Below are 24117 nucleotides of genomic sequence, written 5' to 3'. Positions count from 1 at the left end.
TAAAAACTGATAGAATAAGAGACCACTATCGATTTTATCCTTCCTGGAAATTCTTAAGACCACAACTGAACTACTAATGTGAATGAGGTTTTGAGCTAAGACCAATACAGAAAAGAAAAACCCTGTGGCCATGCCTCACCTATCCTAGCATCGTCAACCCAGGACTATCCCACCCATTTTCTTTTTTTCATGTAACACACATTTGATAACTATGTAAATGAGGTGGGGATCTCATTTTGTATTACCACCACACACACACAGCCTTACCACAACTAAGTAACATCACTTATAAAATTAAAGCAAGACATGTCCAATGCAAAAAAGAATATGAAACACTTTAAATGTTCATTTGGTCTCTTTATGAATCACTTATTTAAACTAAGAAAATTTGGCTGATTGAATCAATGACTCATGCTAGATCATTTTCACAGGGTCCTGACAAGGGTGAGGCAAGCTCTCAGCTGCCAGCCCTGCACTGGGCATGCCCCTGAGAGGGGGCACCTCCACTATTTTGTGCCCTCGGTGACTGCTTGCCCTCCCCTTAGTCTCAGTCCTGATTTTCATTTTCAATAAATCTGACTTATCAGAGTCATTCTTATTCAACTCTTATCTACTGGGTGTTCTGGACACGTCACCCTCAGAGTCATAAAATGAATAAATCAATCTTGCAGATTCTGTTTCATCAGGCAAATGTTCAAAGGAATGGTCAAGCATATTCCTGGGTTACAGGCTATTTTCTTTCCATAGAAGCCTTCTGTATTTGCATTTGGGTCTGCATACATTTTAAGGGTTTCCCAGGTAATGCAGTGGTAGAGAATCTGCCTGCCAATTTGGGAGATGCAAGAGATGTGGGTTTGAATCCTGGGTTGGGAAGGCTCCCTGGAGTAGGAAATGGCAATCCATTCCAGTATTCTTGCCTGGAAAATCCCATGGACAGAGAAGCCTGGGGAGACACAGTCCATAGTGTTGCAAAGAGTCACACGTGACTGAGCATGCACGCTGTACACGTGATGCAAGTTGGTGCTAAACTGTTTCTTTCTTTCTTCTTTTTTTTTTGGCCAGGAGGCTTGTGGGATCTTAGTTCCCAGACTGCGGATTGAACTCAGGCCCCTGGTAATGAAAATGCGGAGTCCTAAACACTAGACCATCAGGGAATTCCTTAAACCATTTCTTAGAAAAGATTACAAGCTTATATCAGATTTGTTTCATTAAACTTGAATTTTTACTTTGCTTTGGGGAAAAAGAAAAGCTACTTTTCTTTGACTGGCATAAAGAAAAGTTATAATGTTGGATTATTTATATACCAAAATAAAATCTCAAATGCATGCAAATTAATTGATAATTATTTAATTAGATGTGTATCCTTGCAAAATTTATTGATGCCATGTGGTAGCTGTCAACTTAATTCACCTTGCTAGTAGTTAATTTTTATGTTAAGACATATTTTCCTTTAAACCTACTCAAGTCTCAACCCACTATTAAAACTTATAGTTTTTATTTGGACTCATGAATAATGTGATTCCAAGTGTGACATACAAAATATATAAATGAAGGCTTTCATATATTTTTCAGAGTTGAGCATAATTCTCTAAATTCAAATGAGACTTGCCATTCTAAATACATTATCTATTATGCAGCTTTTTTTGGGGAAAAAAAGCTTTTTGGTATGTATGACTTAATGGACCTCTGTAACTAGTACTTCTTAAATATTCAGTTTTAAAAACTTTTGTTATGATACACATACTGAATAAATCTGGCTTCCACAGTGAGGCAACAACTATTTGAAATCAGAATCCTAAGACACAAGTAATAGTAGATAAGGCCTGGAATGCTGAAAGTCGGAAAAAAGAATAAATATCTTCAGAAATTTCTCTACTCTGTAACTTGTTGTCAGGTCTACTTATCTACCTAAAAATCATCTCTAAAATTTAGCCCAGGGATACTTTCTTATCCTTTTCACCCATCACATAAAATACACCTTTAAGAGAACTCACTCCAAAGGCCATTTCTAAGATAAAGACAGTCTCCCAATTCCCTTGACATTATTTCTAGGATATGTATCTTTAAGTTGTTTCTAGGAATATTCCTTGCTTCATCTCTCTCAATAATTTCCTTCCAATAATTTCTTCCCAAATACCTGATATATCTTTTCCAGATATGGAAATATATTTCCAGACATATATGTCTTCAGGATACTCATAAACCAATGATGTGCTTTGAGCATTTCTTTCTCTGTTAGGACTGCTAAATGGTAAAAACGTGGCTAAGACAAGGCAGTGATAGTACAGTGGAAAAAATTCATGGATTAAAAAACTAAGCTTAATGATACCAACTGTTGGTGAGAATGCAGAGCAACTGGAACTCGTACTTGTTGCTGGTGGGAATGCAAAAGACATAGTCACTTTGGAAAACAGTCTGGCAGTTTCTTACAATGTTAAACATACACTTTCCACATGACCCAGACCTGCTCCTGATATTTACCAAGAGAAAAGGAAAACTTTATTTACATAAAAATATATACACAACAGTGTACAGCAGCTTTATTTTTAAGGGTTCCCAAATGGAAATGGCACAAATGACCCTCAACTGTGACTGGATTAACAAACTGTGGTATATCCATACAATGGAATACTACTCAGCAATAAAAAGGACAAATTACTAATATTTATAACAACATGAATGAATCTTTTTTATGGCAACTGAACAAAACCCAGATTGAAAAGACCAATAATTTTATTATTATTATTATTTCCGTTTTTGGCTGTACTACTTGGCTTGTGGGATCTTAGTTCCCGGACCAGGAATGGAACCTATCCCGTTGTCAGTGAAAGCGCAGAGTCCTACCCCCACTGGACTGTCAGGAATTCCCTGATAATTTTATTTATTTGACATTCTGTGAAAGGATAATACCTTTTGTTGGAAAAGGCAAAACTACAGGGATAGAAAACAGATCAGTGGTTGCCCAGACTGGAGTTGGGGAAAAGGGTTCAAGAGGGAATTTTCTGTGATGATGAAACTATCTTATATATTGCTTGTGGTGATGGTTACAAAAGTGTGTGCATTAACCAAAAATCACAGAATTGTATGCTAGAAAGGGTGAATTTTATTGTACATTATATCTCAATAAATCTGACTTTAAAAATGAGAAAGAAAACTGAAGTTATCCCAGTGAACATCTGGCTCTAGGCAAACCCCCTAAAACTCATTTACTTCTTTTATAAGATGGGGATTGTATTAAGTCTAGAAGATTTTTCATGAGGAAGAAATTAAAGAAAACTTATGGATTTTAAAGTTCAACACAAATATTGTACACTGGGAACTGGCTACAGAATGATTAACAAGACAAGAGGTACACTAAAGAAATTTACTGTCTATAGGGAGAAAGGTGTAACACAGATGATTATTAAATAACATGGAAATTCAATGACAGAGATATGAATAAGGCAATAAGGAAGCATCAAGAATTAGGAATTCCAGGAATAAGAATTAACTCATAATGAATATGGGAGACTGGGATCCAATAATCTCAACCCAATTTGATTCTCAGAAAGCCTAAAGTGTTAAAAAGTAAGACAAAATGGAAAAAGTACCTCACGATGATTTAGAAGTTGTTCCAAATCTAATGCCATTTGATCCTTCATTTGCTGCAAAGCTGACTTTTCTTTATTTAAATTGCTAGGGGGAAAAAATACACCAAGTTTAAAAAAACTGTCATACTAGTGCAAATTTAACAAATAAGAAATTGTAGAAGATTAAAGACAAATTTGATGATTTGAATTAAAGAAAAATTAAATTTATAGTTCATAAAGATATCAGATCAGTGACTACAATGTTTGATTCAATCATTGGTCTACCTATTTTATAAGAATATTTTTTCAATCTAACAATGTGACTGAGACATTTTCATAGAATACTTTTCTGCCTAGTGGGGGCATACAATTAGTGTTTTTTTAAAGATGACTGGTTACTCCTGAAATGTAAAAAGATGAAGTGGGACTTGTATAAAAGGTAAAAAGAAAGTACATATGGCACCATATTAAAATTTGAGACACTGAAAGTCAAATTATAACATTTATCCTTAAAACTGAAAGTATATTTTATAATTTGAAAGTGAAAGAAAGTGAAAGTGAAGTCTCTCAGGCATGTCCAACTCTTTGCGACCCCATGGACTGTAGCCTACAGGCTTCTCAGTCCACGGGATTTTCCAGGCAACAGTACTGGAATGGGTTGGCATTTCCTTCTCCAGGGGATCTTCCAGACCCAGGGATTGAACCCAGGTTTCCCACATTGTAGGCAGATGCTTTACCCTCTGAGCCACCAGGGAAGCCACATACTAAATTACCAGGTATATAACTGAGATAAATTAATTAGATATTTGGTCTATACTAAACTCAGGAAAACAATTTTTGCCTCCATTTTCTTAGCTCAGTCTTTAATTTCTAAGTCTGCATTGTGGATTTTTCTTTGAAATGACCTATTTTCTGATAGGAAAGGGTGACAAGCCTAATTGTACGGACATATTATTATTTGAAAAGATAAATATCTGAGGCTTATCTTACACTGTCTGGAGTTTTATTATTCAACATATAAGAATTAATTAGAACCATTAAATATTCTTTGAAAGCCATTGGGGTAAGTCTATTCAGACAGTACTGCAACCAGGATTAAGAAAAGCAACAATGAATTGAAGAAACACAGTTCCTTGAATGTCAAAACAGAATCTGAGATGGTAAAGTTAATGAGAATTGTTTGCTGAAGAGGTAGGATGTTTTAAGTTATACTTTAAGAAAATGGAATGCCACCAATTTTTAAAATATTAGGGACAAGTTTTTTTTTAAACTCAAGGAATAGCAGTAGGTGTTCTGGGAGAACTGTTAATTCCAAGGACTTGAGAATAGAGAAATTCATATTCTCTTCCTAGTTAACAGAACTTCCCCAAGGAAGCATCAGAGTCTGTCCTCTGAGAAGAAAGACTAGATGCAATTCTGACTTCCATTTCCAACTGTGCCACTGATTCAACTGTGTAGTATGCTGCTGCTGCTGCTAAGTCGCTTCAGTCGTGTCCGACTCTGTGTGACCCCATAGACGGCAGCCCAACAGGCTCCCCTGTCCCTGGGATTCTCCAGGCAAGAACACTGGAGTGGGTTGCCGTTTCCTTCTCCAATGCATGAAAATGAAAAGTGAAAGTGAAGTCGCTCAGTCGTGTCTGACTCTTCGCGACCCCATGGACTGCAGCCTACCAGGCTCCTCCCTCCATGAGGTTTTCCAGGCAAGAGTACTGGAGTGGGGTGCCATCGCCTTCTCCGTGACTGTGTAGTATAATGCACCACAAACACCACCCCACTGAACCTCAGTATTCACATCTATTAAAGTGGAAATGATGCTCATGTATGTCAAAGGGACATGTGAATTATCTAATGAATGATTATATGAAACACTGAACACAAACCTCTACATAAATGGTATACTGTGTTACTGATTTAGATAAGAGACATAAGAGGAAAATGGTAATTAAATGTCAATAAAGGTAAGCAGCTCAGCAGGAAAACAAACTGACTTTTGTATTTAGGCGCCAGAGATCCTACTGAGCTGAGGAGTTGAAAAAAACTAGATATAAAGGAAACTGAGTGCCATGTTCTGCTTGAGTCCTCCCCAAAACGGTAAAGGATCGGGCGTTTCTGTAACTTTAAAATTCTATCTTTAGCTAAGGAGACAAAATATTTTTCAAAATGAAAATATATGTCCAATAAATAGGAAGAGGAATTTTCAAAGAACAGATATGTGTTCATATACATACTCATATACATTTACATATGTATATTACAGGTACCCCCCCACACACAGAATGTAAACATGTACTCCATGCAGTACACATATGGGCGTGCATACGCAGACACAAAGACAGGCTCTCAAATATCAACAGGCCCATTAAGTACAGTACAGTGTAATAGGAATGGAACGTTGATGTAATCAAAGGATTTGGACCAAATAATTCATTAGAAATGCTTCATATGTAGTGCCTAATTTTTTTAGAATAAAGTAAATATTTCATATTTAAGTAACAAAAATAACCATATAATATGGAATAAAAGGCAAGTGGATAAACTAGCTTACAAAGCAACTCTGTGACACGTTGGCTCCACAGACTTGTAGTTGCTTAGTCTTGTCTGCCTCTTTTGAGACTGTGGTCTGCCAGGTTCCTTTGTCCATGGGATTTTCCAGCCAAGAATGCTAGAGTGGGTTGCCATTTCCTTCTCCAGGGGATCTTCTTGACCCAGGGATTGAACCTGCGTCTCCTGCCTTGGCAGGTGGATTCTTTACCACTGAGTCATCAGGGAAGCCCCTTGGGTGTACATTCTCAGTCTTAGCCTTGTCTTTCTTAAATCACAATGGAGACCACTTTCAACACGTGGGTCTCTAAAAGTGAATATGATGATTACTATATTCTGTGTTCTTCCACACACAGTAATTACTCAATGGAAGTTTAATCTCCATAGGACATTTCATAACAGTGGAAACTTACCCTTAAAAATACAAAGCTTCTATGCGTGACTCATAAAGCAACTACAAAACAAATCTCCTTATAAGCACATCTATGGTGAATGGTATATTACACCCATAATTGTTCAATTCACTGTTAATTATTACTCAGAAATTCATGTTTATGGCTCTGTTTCACCTGCTGTATGAAAACATATTCCTGATATACTGTTTCTTAACTTCCTGGATCAATATACTCTGGCTTAGTCTTATAAGCCTAAGTAGTCTTTTCCTCCTAAATGACTAGTTAACAAAAAATGGAAAACTGACAACAGAAAAAGAAAATTTATGCTAATTATTCTCTTTCCATGCTTCCTTCAGTCCTGACCTATAGATCAAACCTATATAACTCAGACTCTCTTGTGGATCGGTGGAGGGTTGTTAAAAGTACTACTTTTAGAACAGATTATTTCTTTAATGACAGTGAATAGTGATATCTCAAGTGTTAGCTATTAACATGTTTATCACAATCTCATTTTAGTGCATATTTACTCTAACCTTTCTAGGCACTGAATAAATTGTATCAATAGCTAAACTGGCAAGTTGTGGGTGTGATATAGTGATACTGGCCTTATTTTGTAGAAAAATCATAAAATTATATTTAGTTCTTTAAAGAAGGTTATATTGTATAAGCTAGAGAAATATTTACAAATTTATCAGTTTATGTAAATATTCTTTACAATTAAAATCCACACCCAGCAAAAACAAACAGGAATTTTCAAGGAACAGAATCACTTAGTCATCTCTTTGGATGGGTCATCGAATGTTTAAATTTCAAATTAATGAAGTACAAGAGGAAGGGAGGTAACATTTACTGAGTTTTCCCTGTGTGCCGGAGCTTTTGCTTTTTATATGCTACTTCATTTAATTTTCACAATTACCCTTTGATGTTCACATTAATATCTATATTTTTTAAAGATGCATTTACCATGAGGAAAAAAACAGGCTGATATGTACTTGAAGCCCAGTATAATTCTACTCTATTAGAAATGCCACTGGCTCAGAGTCAGGGTGATGGTAGGCAGAATGTGACCTAACCTGCTGTGTCTGACTTGTTGACTGAGCTGTGTGTTGTATGGCATCTTTTCATCCATGACATCAGGGTACATCTACAGCATCTTGAAAGCCATAATTAAAATGCTGAAAGCACCTTAGCTCTTCACATTAGAAGACAGTTGCTTCAATGAAGAGCAAGACTTCATATCCTGTGAAATATTAGTTCAGAGTCTACTAAAATAGTATATAATAAATTTATGAAACACAGACAGCTTTAAAGGGCTCAGATGTTTAGCACATAAAATTTTTTTTGTTTGTTTAATTCCGTAATTGGCATAGTTCTTATGATTACTTACTGTTGCTGTTATTAAGGGAGTCCTAATTTTTGTCATGGAGAAAGAAATGGCAATCCACTCCAGTATTCTTGCCTGGGAAATCTCACAGACAGAGGAGCCTGGTGGGCTATGGTCCATAGGGTGGCAAAACAGTCGGACATGACTTAGCAACTAAACAAATTTTTGTGAAGATTCAGCATATTTTGAGAAATGTTATTTCTCATTTTAAAGATAATTTTCAACATAAAAATATGTTAAAAATAAGGCAATACTAATAATATCAAACATTTATTGAGCATTTTTAAGTGTAGGAACAGTGCTATATATGTTACAAAGGTTATATCATTTAGTGCGCAGAATAACCATGTGAATTAGGTGCTGTTGGTGCCACTCTCATTTCACAGATGAGAAAACTGGCTACAGTGTCCAGTACTACAGCCATTAGCTAGCCAAAACTGGCAATGAAAATTAACATTAATTTAATTCAAATAAAATTAAAAATTTAGTTCCTCAGTAACACTGACCATATGCTCAATCGCCACATGTAGCTGGTGGCTACCATACTGGATACTGCAGAAAGGTAATATTTTATCATGACAGGAAGTTGTACTGGATGAAGTTCAGAGACTTTAATTTATTTGCTCTAATTAAAAACTAAGGACGGAGCTGGATTTGTCCTTGTCCTCCCTTTTAAAATCTTTTTTTTGAAAAGTAACTTTATTATGAAATATTTCAAGAGAGAAAATTTAATAAGCCCCCATGTATCTGTCACACAGTTTCAACGATTATCAACTCATGAAAAGCTCTCCTTTTAACTACTATTCTACATTATTTTTTGTTTTTTTTTTTGCTTCTCTTAATTATATAGTTAATGAAAAATTAGCTCTAATTCAGATTAGAACATAGGGAGGCAGTATAATATAAAGGTGAAGATTATGGAAATAGAAAGCAGACAGATTAAATTTTGGCCCTATCACAAAACTAATATGTTCTTAGATGACAAATGGCTAATTTTCTCTAGGGGTGAATTTGTTCATCATTATAATTGTCTCCTATAGCTGGCTATATTTTTCTCTACAAAAAACATTTTTAGCTATCCTAATTCTTAGTAAAATAAATATTCAAACAAATTTACTTGAAGGTAATTCTGAAAGAGGCAAATTTCCCACAGGGCTTTTTATTTATCCCTGCTCCAAGATTATAAACGTAAAACAAAACTCTATACAAAATTTCAAATATAACAAATTTCTATAATATGTAAAGAAAAAATTCTCTGGGGCTCTTTCCTCAATTTCCCTAGGATAACCAAGTGTCCAGTGAATGATAAGACCTAATTTCTATTGCTCCCAATAGCTATTTATAGAATGGTTTAGTTAATTCACTGAATTAATTTCATAATGCTGGTTATGAATATTTTGAATATTTAACTTTAAAATTAATTTAGAAATAAATTGTTATCTATGTTGACATTTAAAACATCAACGTGATTTAAAATTACTTTATTATATTACTGAAAAAATTATGATCAAGAATAAAATTCTGGGCTAATTTTTTGGTGGGGTAGACAAGAGAGGAAAAGATTATTCTGATTCATCAAAAACAACATTCACACTTTCGAGTTAGTTATCAGAGAGCTCCAGTGGCGCAAACAGTTAGCATGTGGCTCTTATATGCAGTTAATTATCAGTAGTTTTATATTTTTGGTTATATATCTCGGGAAACCTACATTTAATGGCTATCTTCTCCAATAACTATATTTTTAAATAAACTACCTTTTCTAATTACTTAATTTAAGAATTTTCTTTCTCATCTAATTCTTTGCTTATACTTTTATAAATTGGTTAATAATTTATCTAATTACTTATTCTAAATAATTTTAAAATCTAATGATAATTAAGCCAACTAACCAAGCATCCATGAGTTCAAACATCTTTCTTTACATAGCATCATTATTCTACTGTAATTTAAAAAGATTAAAATGATCTCATGAGATGAACAGGTAAAGAATCTGAATAATTATTCAGTGGAGCAAGTCTTTTGATAAGGTGTCATGTAAGAAAACAATTTCAACTAAGGACGTGAAAGGAATTTATTTACATTGAGGTAATTTATGGTTTACTTCATGTAAAAGGTCAGAGGCAGAAAAGCCTAAATTCCTTGGCAAAGTCAACAGGAATCTAAGTAAATGTGTACATTTTATCTGTTTAAAAAGTCGTTCTGACTCCACAAGTGGCCTGTCCCACTAAAGAATTCTAGGGAACAAGGACAGCATAGGTTAGCTGCTGTGTGCCCTGGGGTGCGCGGAGTGCTTTGTTAATCAGTGCAGCATTGCTACTTCCAGGCTAAGACTTCTGATTTACCGGGTGGAATGTGAATACCTTAATGGACTTAGCTTTTCTAAGAGAAATCGAACACATCACATTTAAGACCACCTTCGGTTATGTACATTTTTTCTTCCCAATTTCCAACCTCAACTACAGCAGTATTATGCTCACAATGCCTTTATTATCCAAATAAATAATAATAATATTTTATTACTCAAATACAAGATTTGTAGATGGTTACCTGACATCTTTTTCTAGTTCGGTAATACACTTCTTCAGGGAATCAATCTTAGAATCTCTCTGACGCACTGATTCAATGAGATATCTGTAAGGTTGTTGAGTCTGGTTTAACAGAGAATTGGCTCTGTCAAGCTAAAGAAAAAAAAAAAGGTTTCATTAAAATCTAGACAATTTCATAAGAAACTGAAACTGTTTAAAACGCTCTAGCACAGACACCAGCTCTCCTTTACATGAATTACTCTGAAAAGCTCTTCCTGTGTAAATCTGAAGGTTTTAAAAATTACTAACCAACATAACTATTCTTTAACATAAAAATAAAGACCATGTAAATAGGAAAGAAAAATTTTAAATAAAATATTGCTGCTGCTGCTAAGTCGCTTCAGTAGTGTCCGACTCTGTGCGACCCCATAGACGGCGGCCCACCAGGCTCCCCCGTCCCTGGGATTCTCCAGGCAAGAACACTGGAGTGGGTTGCCATTTCCTTCTCCAATGCATGAAAGGGAAAAGTAAAGTGAAGTCGCTCAGTCGTGTCTGACTCTTTGCAACCCCATGGTCTGCAGCCTACCAGGCTCCTCTGTCCATGGGATTTTCCAGGCAAGAGTACTGGAGTGGGGTGCCATTGCCTTCTCCAAAATAAAATACTAAGTCTTACCAATTTGGGGAATGAGTCACCTAAATTTTCTTACTGTTTGTTGGTCTGAGACAACATGCAATTTAAAATTTATCTTTTAATGAATATCCATTAGCTAAAATGAAAATCATTTATTTGAACTTTATTTCTACTCAAAATAACACAGTGAAAGTGTCAGTTGCTCAGTCGTGTCCAACTCTTTGCAACTCCATTGACTTTAGCCTGCTAGGTTCCTCTGTCAATGGAATTCTCCAGGAAAGAATACAGGAGTAGGGTTGTCATTCTCTTCTACAGGGAATCTTCCCAACCTAGGGATCGAACCTGGGTCTCCTGCATTTCAGGCAGGTTCTTTACCATCTGAGCCACCCAAAAGCCCCAAAACAACATAATCACTTATAATTCTGTGATTTTTCATATTCCTTGTCATCTTTACTTACATACCTAAATCACTATGTATAATTTATGCACCTAAATAACTATATTATGGCAGAAAGTGAAGAACTAAAGAGCCTCTTGATGAAGGTGAAAGAGAAGAGTGAAAAAGTTGGCTTAAAGCTCAACATTTAGAAAACTAAGATCATGGCATTTGGTCCCATCACTTCATGGCAAATAGGTGGGTAAACAGTAGAAACAGTGGCTGACTTTATTTTTCCGGGCTCCAAAATAACTGCAGATGGTGACTGCAGCCATGAAATTAAAAGATGCTTACTCTTTGGAAGGAAAGTTATGACCACCTAGATAGCATATTCAAAAGCAGAAACATTACTTTGCCAACAAAGGTCTGTCTAGTCAAGGCTATGGTTTTTCCAGTGGTCATGTATGGACGTGAGCATTGGAGTATAAAGAAAGCTGAGCACAGAAGAATTGATGTTTTTGAACTATGGTGTTGGAGAAGACTCGAGAGTCCCTTGGACTGCAAGGAGATCCAACCAGTCCATCCTAAAGGAGATCAGTCCTGGGTGTTCATTGGAAGGACTGATGTTGAAGCTGAAACTCCAATAATTTGGCCTCCTGATGCGAAGAGCTGACTCATTTGAAAAGACCGAGATGCTGGGAAAGATTGAAGGCAGGAAGAGAAGGGGACGACACAGGATGAGATGGCTGGATGGCATCACTGACTCAATGGACATGGGTTTGGGTGGACTCCGGGAGTTGGTTATGGACAGGGAGGCCTGGTGTGCTGCGGTTCATGGGGTCGCAAAGAGTCGGAGATGACTGAGCGACTGAACTGAACTGAAATAACTGTATATATTTTAAATAATCATGTTTAAAATGTAAACATAAAATTTATGATTTTGTGCATTTTACAGTGTACAATTCAATGGCATTAAGTACATTCACAACAGGTAAGCATCACTAGTATCTATTTCTAGAATATTTTCATCAACCCAAACAGAAACTCTGTACAGATTAAGTAAAAACACTCCCCTTAACTCCCTAGTTCCCAGAAACCCTTTTCTTTCTATATGAATTTGCCCATTCTAGATACCTCATATAAGTGGAATCATATGATATTTGTCATGTTGCATCTGTTTAATTCATTTAATTCTAATGTATTCAAGGTTTATCTATGTTGCACCATATTCCTTTTTATGGCTAAATAATATTCCGTTGTATGTTTATAGCATATTTTGTTTCTTCATTCATCTGCCAGTGGATACTTGCATTGTTTCCACTTTTTGGCTATTGTGACTCATGTTGTGGTGTACAAGTATCTGTTTGAGCCCCTGTTTTCAATTCCTTTGGTTATCTACCTAGGAGTGGGGTGGAATTGCTAGGTCATATGGTAATTCTATATTTAACTTCTTTTTGAACTGTTTTTCAAAGTGACTGCATCATTTTACATTCCTACCAGCAATGCACTTGGTTCCAATTTCTCCACATCCTCTCCAATACAGTTATTTTATGTACGTATTGGCCATTTGTATATCCTCTTTGGAGAAATGTCTATTCACATCTTTTGCCCATATTTTAGTTAGGTTTTTTTTTTTTTTTGCTGTTGAGTCATATGAGTTCTTAATATATTCTGGATATTAAATCCTTAATTAGCTATGTGAATTGCAAATATTTTCTCCTATTCTGTAGGCTGTCTTTTCACCATCTTGATACTGACCTTTGATCACAAAAGGTTTTAATTTTGATGACGTACAACCATACCTATTTTTGTTGTTGTTGCACATTCTTTTGGTGTCATTTTAAAGAAACCACTGCCAATTCCAAGGTCATAGATTTTCTCCTACATTTTCTTCTATGAGTTTTATACCTTTATTTTTGAAATTTAACATATTTGATTCATTTTGAGTTAATTTTTATATGCAGTGTAAGACATGGGTCCATTTCAATCTTTTACATGTAGATATCCAATTTTACCAGTACTGTTTGTTGAAAGGACTGTATTTTCTCCATTGAGTGGTCCTGGCATCCTTACTAAAAAATCATATATGTGAGATTCACTTCTGGGCTCTCAACTCTACTCCATCAGTCTTATATGTCTGTCCTTATGCCAGCATAACACTCTTTTGATTACTGTAACTTCACAATAAGTTTTAAAATCTAAAGTATGAGTCTTTCTACCTTTGTTTTCCATTTTCAAGACTGTTTTGGCTATTCGAGGTCACTTGAAATTCCACATGAATTTTTAAATGGGCTTTTCTGTTTCTGCAAAACATACCTCTGGGATTTTGATAGGGACTGCTCTGTATCTGTCAGTCATTTTGAGTAGTACTGTTATCTTAACAATATTAAGTCTTCTACATACAGAGAGCTAACAGGTAGATGAAAAGATGCTCAACATCACCAATCACTGGAGAAATGTAAATCAAAATCACAGTAAGTTATCACCTTACACCTATCAGAATGGCTATCATCAAAAAGACCACAAATAACAAATGTTGGCAAGATGTGGAGAAAAGAGAACACCTGAACACTGTTGGTGGGAATATAAATTGGTGCAGACACTATGGAAAACAGTATGGTGGTTCTTCGAAAAACTAAAAATGGAGTATCAGATGATCAAGCAATCCCACTCCCCTAAACATATCATTTATTTTAGCACTGCAATTTTTTTTGGTTCTCCTGTCCTTTGGAAAAGATGGAGATACATGCACCCCAATACTCATAGCAGAAGTTACTTAAAATAGCCAAGATATAGAAGCAAGTCCATCAACAGATTGATCAAGAAGATGTGGTGGCTTCGCAGGTGGCTCAGTGGTAAAGAGCCACCTGCCAATGCAGAAGACATGGGCTCAATCTCTGGGGTTGGGAAGATCCCCTGGAGTAGGAAATGGCAACCCATTCCAGTAGTCTTGCCTGGGAAATCTCATGGACAGAGGCGCCTGGCAGGCTGCAGTCCATGGGGTACCAAAGGCATCGAATAGGACTTAGAGACTAAACAATAACCACACACACACACACACACACACACACAGAGAATATTACTCAGTCATGAAAAACAAAATACTGCCATTTGCAACAACATTGATGGACTTGGAGGATATTATGCTTAGTGAAGTAAGTCAGACAGAAAGACAAATACTGTAATGTTATCACTTATCTGTGGAATCTAAAGAATACAACAAACTAGTAAATATAACAAAAAAAGAAACAAACTCACAGACATAGAAAACAAACAAGTGGTTTATCTGTGGGGAGAGGCAAGAGAGGGTAGGGGAGGATAGGGGTTGGGGAGGAACAAACTAGTATGTATAAAAGAAATAAGTGGCAATTCCCTCGCAGTCCAGTGGTTATGCCTCTGCACTCTTATTACCAAGGGCCTGGGTTCAATCCCTGGTCAGGTTACTAAGATCTCACAAGCCATGCAGCATGGCTAAAAAGAAAAAAAAAAAAAAAAAGCTACAAGGATATATTGTACAGCACAGGGAATATAGTCAATATTGTACAACAGCTATAGATGGAGTATAATCTTTAAAAACTGTGAATCACTATGTTCTATATCTCAAACTTATACAATGTTATAATTCAACAATACTTCAATTTAAAAAAATGAGAAGAAAAAACAACCAAGCCAACCAACCAAACACACAAAAAACAGTCTTAAATCATCTATTAGCCAGGGATGTCTTCTTTAACTTCTTTCAGGAATGTTTTGTAGTTTCCAGTTGTACATGTCTTTCTCCCCTTTGATCAAATTTATTCCTAAGTATTTTATTTTGTAAATAAAATATTTTAGTTCCTTTTCAGATTGTTCAATGTTAGTGTACTGTGTACAACTTTGTATCATCCTTTTTCACTTTATCTTATATCATGATCATTCTTCCAGGCTGTTGGAAGACCTTAATTTATATTTTTAATGGTTATAAAACTGTCTAGTAAGCCAATGAGTCACAATTTAATTACATCGCTTATACTAGCAAACATTTAGGCTGTCATCAATTTTTGACTAGTATAAATAATGCTAAAACAAATGATTTTGTACTGTAGATAAAATTTTTCCTTGATACTTTCTTTAAAAATTTTTTTCCATAACAGAAGCACCAATATTAAAGGGGTACAACTATGTAATGTTCTTGATATATAAGACCTTTCCTTTAGATCTTTCTAAAGGATTTTATCATTTACGTAATCAACCAACCTTAGTTTTTTTTAATTTCTTTGTGTTTACTCTTCTTCTCCTAAGCAAATATAAAATGTATGCTAGAACTGGACTACACAGCACTGTCAGTATGAGGAGGCCACTACTTCGGTACATAATAAGTTCTTGAAAAAGGAACTAGAAAGCTGGATATGTGAAAACTGAACAATTAGAAAAAAAGTGGTGGATATCTATTATTATAAGGATGAGGGGTCAGGAAAGGAGCATTTTATTATGCAGAACAAAAAAAATTATAAAATTCCTACTTTATGACCTTAAATGTTCTTTGACAATAAAATTCTAGCTTTTTATATGAAAAAATTTTTTTCCTCTTTCCTTTATAAATCCTAACAAGTTTAACTGAGGCTGAAGATCTGCTGCTTTTCTAGGACAAGAAATGATTTATATTTCCCTCTCAAATAAACTACATTTACAAGATCTACCCATTTTTTTTTCGAATTAAGATTGAAACATATCATTTATTTTAGCACTGCACTTTTTTTGGTTCTCCTCTCACACAGGGGGAAAAAAAAAAAGAGTGACTAGCAACCTCCAAGTTGAAGGTGTAGAGAAGAGCAGGGTGTGTACAGAAGAAGGCACAAAGAATCAAGGGCAGAAACATTGTGAAAATGATCAACCATGAGGTTCAGGCGGGTGAGGAAGAAAGTGAAGCCAAGAGGTGGCTGACTAACTCTTAAAGGCTATCAGCATACAGTTTGAGGACCACTTTATAAAAGTTATGTAAATGATTCACCTAAATTATACTGGACATTTTTGTTAAGGTTATATTAACTATTACCTAGGAAAAAAATTCCTCAAAGAACAGGATATGAATAGTGAAAGAAAAGAAGACTTCTTTTTTTTTTTTTTTGGACACAATTCATTATAGTGAAGGGAGAGCCATAAAGAAAAACAAATACCATGAATATTTTCTATAGTTTGTGTTTTAGAGCCCTTTTCCCTTGCTTTGGTAATCATTCTTTAAAATCTATTACAATGTCACTGGAATCTTATTATTCTGCTAAGTTATTTTATGAACATTCAAATATGCAGCTGGACAAAAATAAAACTAACTTCTACTTACCTGTATAACCAGTTTCACTAGTCAATTAAATCAAACAATTGCCTTGACTTTGTTTTCACAGAACTGACCCTAACTGAATAAACTGAACTGACAAGTTGTTTTGTGTTTCCAAGTGCAGAATAGTTGGGGGTAGGGAGCAGGGGTGGGCGGGACATCGGAGAACTAAGGGCATTTACAGAAAAAAATGTAACAGCAGTCATTAACCTTAATTATTTTACTTTGTTTTTTTCTCATTACAGCAATTACATATATTAGGTTTTAGTATTATAAACAAAATTGAGGACCAAAAACCTTACTTCCAAAATGTATCTCTACTGGGCAACCAACAAACTTCTTTCTCTCTAGATAGTAAAACTTCTATAATGCTGTAAATTTTAAGAATGTTTCTTTATAGGCTTTTAAATCCCCCAGATTTAATTCCTCAGGAAATTAAAGTACATGTTTTTCAATGAAAACTGATGTTAATATCTATTTTTGATATTAATGTAACAACAGAATTTAATTTCTCCAATACAGTTTTAGAACAATCTTTTGGTAACTATAATCATTTGTATTCAAAAAGTTTCACAATCACTGACTTTGCCTATTGTTAGTACTCTTTTCCTTATAGGAAAGCCTTAGTAATTAGTGACTCAGGAATCACGTACATAACGAATGACTCAGGACTAAACTCATGATACAACATTTTATAGAATTGTTATTTCTCTTTTGTTTCAATAAACTGTACATATGATTCAGAGAAAAGCAACACCTGATTATAATATAATTATATATGTTCTCTTAAATTTAAAAGACATAAGAAGGTGACTACACTTTGTTACGTTTTTCCCAAACAGGGATTGATTTCCTTGTGGAATTTATTTTCAAAGAAACTCCTAGAAATGGAACTCTTTCTTACCAGGGACAAAATGCATTCTGTTGAATGGAATGCAGCATTGACTTGCTTTCTGTGTATAAAATACATACATGTGATACTTTCTGGTTGCGGTAATTAGTTGTGCTGAAAAACCCACATATCCTGTTGTCTGATCTTTCTGACTATGCCATGGAATGGAGATGCCTATTTGAGGTCCAACAGGGGGCAATACTTTGGTTCTACTTCTCTGTGTCCTCAGTCCAAAGCAGTGGTTCTCATATCTACCTAATCATCAGAACCACTGTGGGAAATGTTAAAAAACTGATTTCTGGGTCCTGCCCCAATTCTAATGAGTCAAAATTTCTCAGGGTTGGGCCTTAGATTCTGATGATTAGTCAAATTTGGAAAGCACAGCTTTGTGATTTTTGAACTTATTACAGGTCACTCCATCCAACCATTTTAGTAGGTTTAAGAGTATTGCACATAAACTATCTTATGTGCTGAATTTACTATTCTCCCCACTAAAACTAGCTTCTTCTCCTGTACCCCATATAGTTAATGACATCATCACCTACAACAGGGGTAATATTAATATTTAATGGATACAATTCAACCAATTAGGATGCTGGCCTTTGCACTGGGGCAGGATCCTGGAGAAACTCTGTGGTTCCAGGTGTTACTTTTTTGTTGCTGAAAAGTGGGGAGGTCCAGAAGATCTGCACCAGGATAGACAGGACCATCGTGGTAGAATGACACTTGTGGGCTGAGGGCAACAGCTGCTTACAAGTGTTTCTCTGAACATTATTTTAATAACCAAAAGTAAGTATGATTATTAGCCCTGCTCTGGTCCTGAATATGGTCCAGAAGTATGGTCCACAGAATAAGGAGAAATTCATGAGAGTAGGATGTTAAAATATTTGGAAATAATCAGCATGGAAGCGATGACTGAGGTCACAGGAGTAGATAGGGCTGCAGAGGATTATTATTATTTTTTTTAAAGTGTGGCCCTGAATCACTTTTATTAGAGTCATAAGAATGCAGATTGTTAAAAATGCAGACCCCTGGGCCTCATTCTAGACCTACCTAATCACAATCTTTCAGAGAAGGCAACGGCAACCCACTCCAGTACTCTTGCCTGGAAAATCCCATGGATGGAGGAGCCTGGTAGGCTGCAGTCCATGGGGTCGCTAAGAGTCGGACACGACTGAGTGACTTCACTTTCACTTTTCACTTTCATGCACTGGAGGAGGAAATGGCAACCCACTCCAGTGTTCTTGCCTGGAGAATCCCAGGGATGGTAGGGCCTGGTGGACTGCTGTCTATGGGGTCACAAAGAGTCAGACACGACTGAAGCGATTTAGCAGCAGCAATAATAATCTTTGAGGGTAGGATCTAGAAACCTACATTTTCAACAAAAATCTTTTAGTGATTTTTATGCTCACTAAAATTTGAGAATCACTACGGAGAAGGCAATGGCACCCCACTCCAGTACTCTTGCCTGGAAAATCCCATGGACGGAGGAGCCTGGTGGGCTGCAGTCCATGGGGTCACTAAGAGTCGGACACGACTGAGCAACTTCACTTTCACTTTTCATTTTCATGCACTGGAAAAGGAAATGGCAACCCACTCTAGTGTTCTTGCCTGGAGAATCCCAGGGATGGGGGAGCCTGGTGGGCTGCCGTCTCTGGGGTCGCACAGAGTCAGACACGACTGAAGTGACTTAGCAGCAACTGAGGTGTAAGAACATGAAAGGGACACCTACATTTCAAGTCTGGAAGAAGATATCAGTTAAGAAGACTAAAGAGCTATATGAAGGAAAATGGTGCTGTAAAGCAAAGTGAGGACAGAATTTCAGTAATGTCTATAATATCTATAATGTCATGCTACTGATAGAGTAAGGGACTGAGAAGAAAATACTGACAATCAGGAAGTCACTGGTGATCACTGAGGAAGGGCATAGCTGAAGAAAGGTTGAGAGAGAGCAGAAGGAATGAGGAAGAGAGAGAGGGGTTAAGTTTGAAAGTTATTTCCATTATCACACATAAACTGTGCCTGAGTGCACGCACGCACGTTCACACACACACACATGGACACACACAGAGCTCATTTTTTTGAAGAGAGATCACAGAAGAGTAAGTGAAGATACTAAAAAAATCCCTGGGTGAAAAAGACTCAAGGAAAATAAATTTAGATGATCTAACTGTAATAAGGAAAGCTATATAATGGAATGGATGGTTTGCGGGAGTGGAAGTGGCCTTCAATAAAGATAAAGGGAAACAGGATAGATATAGAAAAATAAAAAATACCGGGCCACAGGTATGCGAACCTGTTGATGTACAACAACAGGAATTTGTTCCACTTGTAAGTAGCAAAAAGTAACACATTGCCACAAGAAATTTTCAGTACATTAACACTGTATCGAAGAATTTTCTCTCCTCTCCTCCCTTTCATTATATATTGATGGAGTAACTACCTTATTATAAGATATTAGGCTAAAGGTGGGAATGTCAAGGAAAGCGTGATGGATGAATCTGGCAACAAAGCCTTGCAGAGTGCTCAGTGAAGGTAGTGTTCAGATGACTGATAAGGTCCCAGGCTGTGTTAGGAGGCCACGTGGAGCCAAGGGGCTTGACAGATTGGAAATGCAGAGTTTATGGGTACAAATAAAGCACAGATGTGGTGGAAATGAAAAGACTGGGAGGGTGGGAAGGACCGGGAGAGCTGGAAGGGCCGGTGATTAGCATCAGAGAATGGAATTTTCAAGTTCAAGTGCTTTAAATTTCTGTCCCCCTCAAAGCTATCCTTGAGAAACTCATTTTAATGTGGTTCACTTGTACAACAATGCTGACAGGGGAGGAGGGATTTACAGTGTGATTTGTAATAGCTCTTGAAAGAAAAAATTGTAGCCATTTATGAATTTATAAAGGCACACTAGTAAGGGAAAGAGTTTAAACAGTTACAATATCTGTTTGATATGTAAACAGGATATAATTTATAAATAAGTCATTTTTTTTCCTTACTTCATTGGTGGCTGGCATTTGGCATGTGCACGCGCACAGACACACACACACACACTCATACACATACTCATATGATCTGGTATTGTGAGCCTTTAAAAAGATGGATTAAAGAATAAATTCTAGTATATTGTCCTGGATCCATGTGATTGAATTTTTTTCCAGAATGAACTATAACAAAGACATCTTGGTTTAAGCCCTTGGCAAATTTAGACAAGGAGATGGACTACAATTAAAGTTAATGTTTTGTTCATGTAGTGAATCAGCCCTTCATAGGGTAAATATGTTTATTAGTATTAAAATAAAATGTTAATTTCTATATAATTCTGCATTGGAACCTCAAGAAATAAGATAATGACAATAATTTATACATGTTAAAGGCAATTTCTGGTATTGTCTTGACTCTGTCACGTAACACCCATGAACACTGCTTGTTGTTCCAATAACTTTTTAAGTCTTTATGAAACTGTCACCCATCAACAATTATCCCTCATGTCCAGTTACACGACATATTGTGCATCCATAAAATATGTAACACGAGCTTCACAAGGGGTGACACACCAGCAGGAAATGCACACAGACACACAGAAAACTCCGTCTCTCCCAAATTCTTTAACATTACCAAAAAGTAAGTTCTGTTAATTTTTCTCTAGACAATATTACTTTCCAGGGGGCATTTTTCTGCTATCAACACAAACAGCTTTAAGGACTGACAAATCGCACAAGTGACAAAAGGTGGCCACGACACCCTCACAGGAAGTGAGTCACTGACGTCTTCCCCACTCCTTCCTTTCCCCTTCTCCTATCTTTTCTCTGTGGTTCTCAGATTTCATTCTCTTTCATGTTTGTTTTCTTTTCTTTCTTCCTTTTCACTTTTTAAAGATTTTTGTTAAAGCACTTTGAGGTTCGGCAAAATTAAGCAAAAGTACAGAGAGTCCCAGATACTCTGCCTGCCCCCAACCCCACGGCCACCACCATTTGTTACAATTAATGAACCTACACTGACACATCATTATCGCTCTAAGTCCACAGCTTAGATCACCAAGGGTTCATCTTGGTGATGTATATTCTACAGGTTTTGACAAATGTACGTTTGTCCCTTGGAATCCACAGGGGACTGTCTCCAGGATCCCCCATGGATGCTCATGTCCAAGGATCCTCAAGTTCCTTACAGAAAATATGATGGCATAGTCTTTGCATATAACCTACACATATCCTTTAAAATATATACACTTTAAGATATATCTAGATTACTTATAATATCTAATATGATTATATTATGTAATTATATATGCAATTGTATTATGGAAATACTTGCTAGTGTCAGCAAATTCAAGTTCTGCTCTTCAGAACTTTCTGGATTTTATTTTCCCAAGTATTTTTGGTTCACAGTTGGTTGAATTCAATCTATGAATGTGGAATCTGTGGATGTGGAGGTCTGACTGTAATCCCATGTATCCACTGTTTACATCATAAAGAATAGTTTCACTGCCCTAATAACCCGTGCAGTTCTGTCTGTTCATCCCTTCTAATCCCTGGCAACCACTGAGCTTTTTACTGTCTTCATAAATTTCCCCTTTTCCAGAGTGTCATACATTTGGAAACATAGTATGATAGTACGTAGTCTTTTCAGACTGTCTTTGCTTTAAAAGTTACTTTTTCTTCTCCCTTGCTTTTGTTTTTGTCCCCTCCCTTCACCATATTAAATGTTACAAAATATAATTTGTCCTAAAAACTAAAAGTAATCCACTTGGATCAAATTTCAATTACTTGGAACTTCGTATTTTACAAATGAGGACACTGAGACACAGAGGGTTAAACAACTGATCCAACTTTATACAGCTAGTAACTTACCAAAAATGAGGTTTTAACCCAGTGAGTCTGGCTCTGGTACAGGGTGTTTTGCCAGTATTTACTATTACCTCTTAATAACAAAAAGAAAGCAATATAATGTCAGACCAGCCCAGAATGTGGACAGATAAGAATTCCTTTTCCTTACTTTCCCCCAAATAAAGGATGTGGCTAGAAGTATGCATGCATAGGCACACACACAAGCAGAGAAGAAATGTGACCAATTTACCACAAAGAAATCTGCTTCACAGCCATTCTCCCACGCTAAACATATCTGATTGCTTCTACCTGGGTACCTATGTTGACGTGGGACTTAGAGGCTCTGTGATGGTTTCCCTGCTGCTCTGGCCACTTTCAGAAGATATATGAGAACCATGGCGCTCATTTTATGTCTTCTGTGTGCCCATTTGTAACTATAGGCAGTCATAATCACTATGCTCTTCCCTGCTTTACTTTCCATTATACAACTTGAATTCTAACTTCCATTATATAACTTGAGATTATCTTTTACTTGCAAAAAATTCTCATTTCTCCCCTCAGTAGAACGAAAGCTCCAAAGGGCAAGGGCAGGAATTTTTGTCTGTCTTCTCCACTGGTTATTCCCAGGGCTTAGAGCAATGCCTGGCACACAGTTGGCATTCAATACGTACTTGCTGGCAGACAACTTCATATCAATACTATCTAACACTTGACAAAGTCATTTACTAAAATAGCTTATTTCTTATGCTTGGTTGAATGGCATGGAATAGATTAAAACATTATATAATAACATTACCTTTACAGATTTTTCTAACATAGTCCTTTCTGTTGTGAAGACCCATAAGGAAACAAATTTTTTTTTGGGAAAAGTAACATAGTTTCTATAATGGAAAATCCTGCTATTTGTTGGGAGTTTGTCAGGAATAATATCTGCAATTTAGTGATAAAAATGTTAAAACATGGATATGAGGCCTTTGAAAAACTCAATAAAGTTTAAAACAAGATTTTAAGAAAGGAATCACCCTGGAATTAGAGGGCTGCCTTTTTGGGAAGACAAAGGCTTGATAAAGAAGGTAAATAATGGGGTTCTCTGATTCACAGTCATACATATGTATCCTAAATAATTTGGAGGAAAAGTTACAGACTGAAATTACTCACATCTGTAAATGGTACTAATTCCAACCAATGGAAGAAACCACAGTGAATCTGTTCAAGATTGTTCAAGGGGCAATGCTGAAAAAAATTGAAAAAACTGACTGAAAAGGGGCAGAACAAAAATACAGAAAAGTATAACAACTGCTTCACCACTACACTATTAATTCAAAATGATAGAGAGATTAGATTAGCATTGCTCCTGAAGATGGTAGATACATACAACTGGGAAGCTTACAATTTTTTATTACAGTCATACCAGATGACTCCCTATTTCTCTAACATGCTTTCCTCATTTTTACTTCTTCATCTTTCCTCTCTTTTTAACCCCTAAACTGATTTCTCAAGAAGGCTGACTTAAGGAGAAAAAAACGTGTTACATACCTGTCCAGATGAGTGTTTTCACACTGTGGGTTGCAAACAGTATTAAAAGAAAAAAGAAACAGAACAGAATAGCAAGTAATAGAATATGGTAAGGGTATTCGCTGTGTTGGGAAAATCATTTCAGATACGCACACACA

At 36.2% G+C, this 24117-nt stretch overlaps 1 protein-coding gene across 3 annotated transcripts in view; it reads right to left on the bottom strand.

The window, feature by feature from the left end:
- Positions 1–24117, bottom strand: part of PIBF1 (progesterone immunomodulatory binding factor 1) — a 231449-nt gene that overhangs the window by 36181 nt on the left and 171151 nt on the right. The window contains exons 15-16 of one of the 3 annotated variants that reach the window (XM_055542632.1): positions 10437–10567; positions 3591–3675 (exon numbers count right to left, since the gene is read on the bottom strand). The exons of 1 other annotated variant lie outside the window; for it this stretch is intronic. In XM_055542632.1, the coding sequence (XP_055398607.1) occupies positions 3591–3675; positions 10437–10567 (216 nt within the window). The remainder of the gene's footprint in view (positions 1–3590; positions 3676–10436; positions 10568–24117) is intronic. One more of the 3 variants, XM_055542634.1, reaches the window with a different exon arrangement.

Source organism: Bubalus kerabau, chromosome 12 (genome assembly GCF_029407905.1).
Source record: "Bubalus kerabau isolate K-KA32 ecotype Philippines breed swamp buffalo chromosome 12, PCC_UOA_SB_1v2, whole genome shotgun sequence".
Lineage (NCBI taxonomy): Eukaryota > Metazoa > Chordata > Mammalia > Artiodactyla > Bovidae > Bubalus > Bubalus kerabau.
Note: the sequence above shows the minus strand (reverse complement) of the source record. Positions and strands in the feature narration are given on the sequence as shown.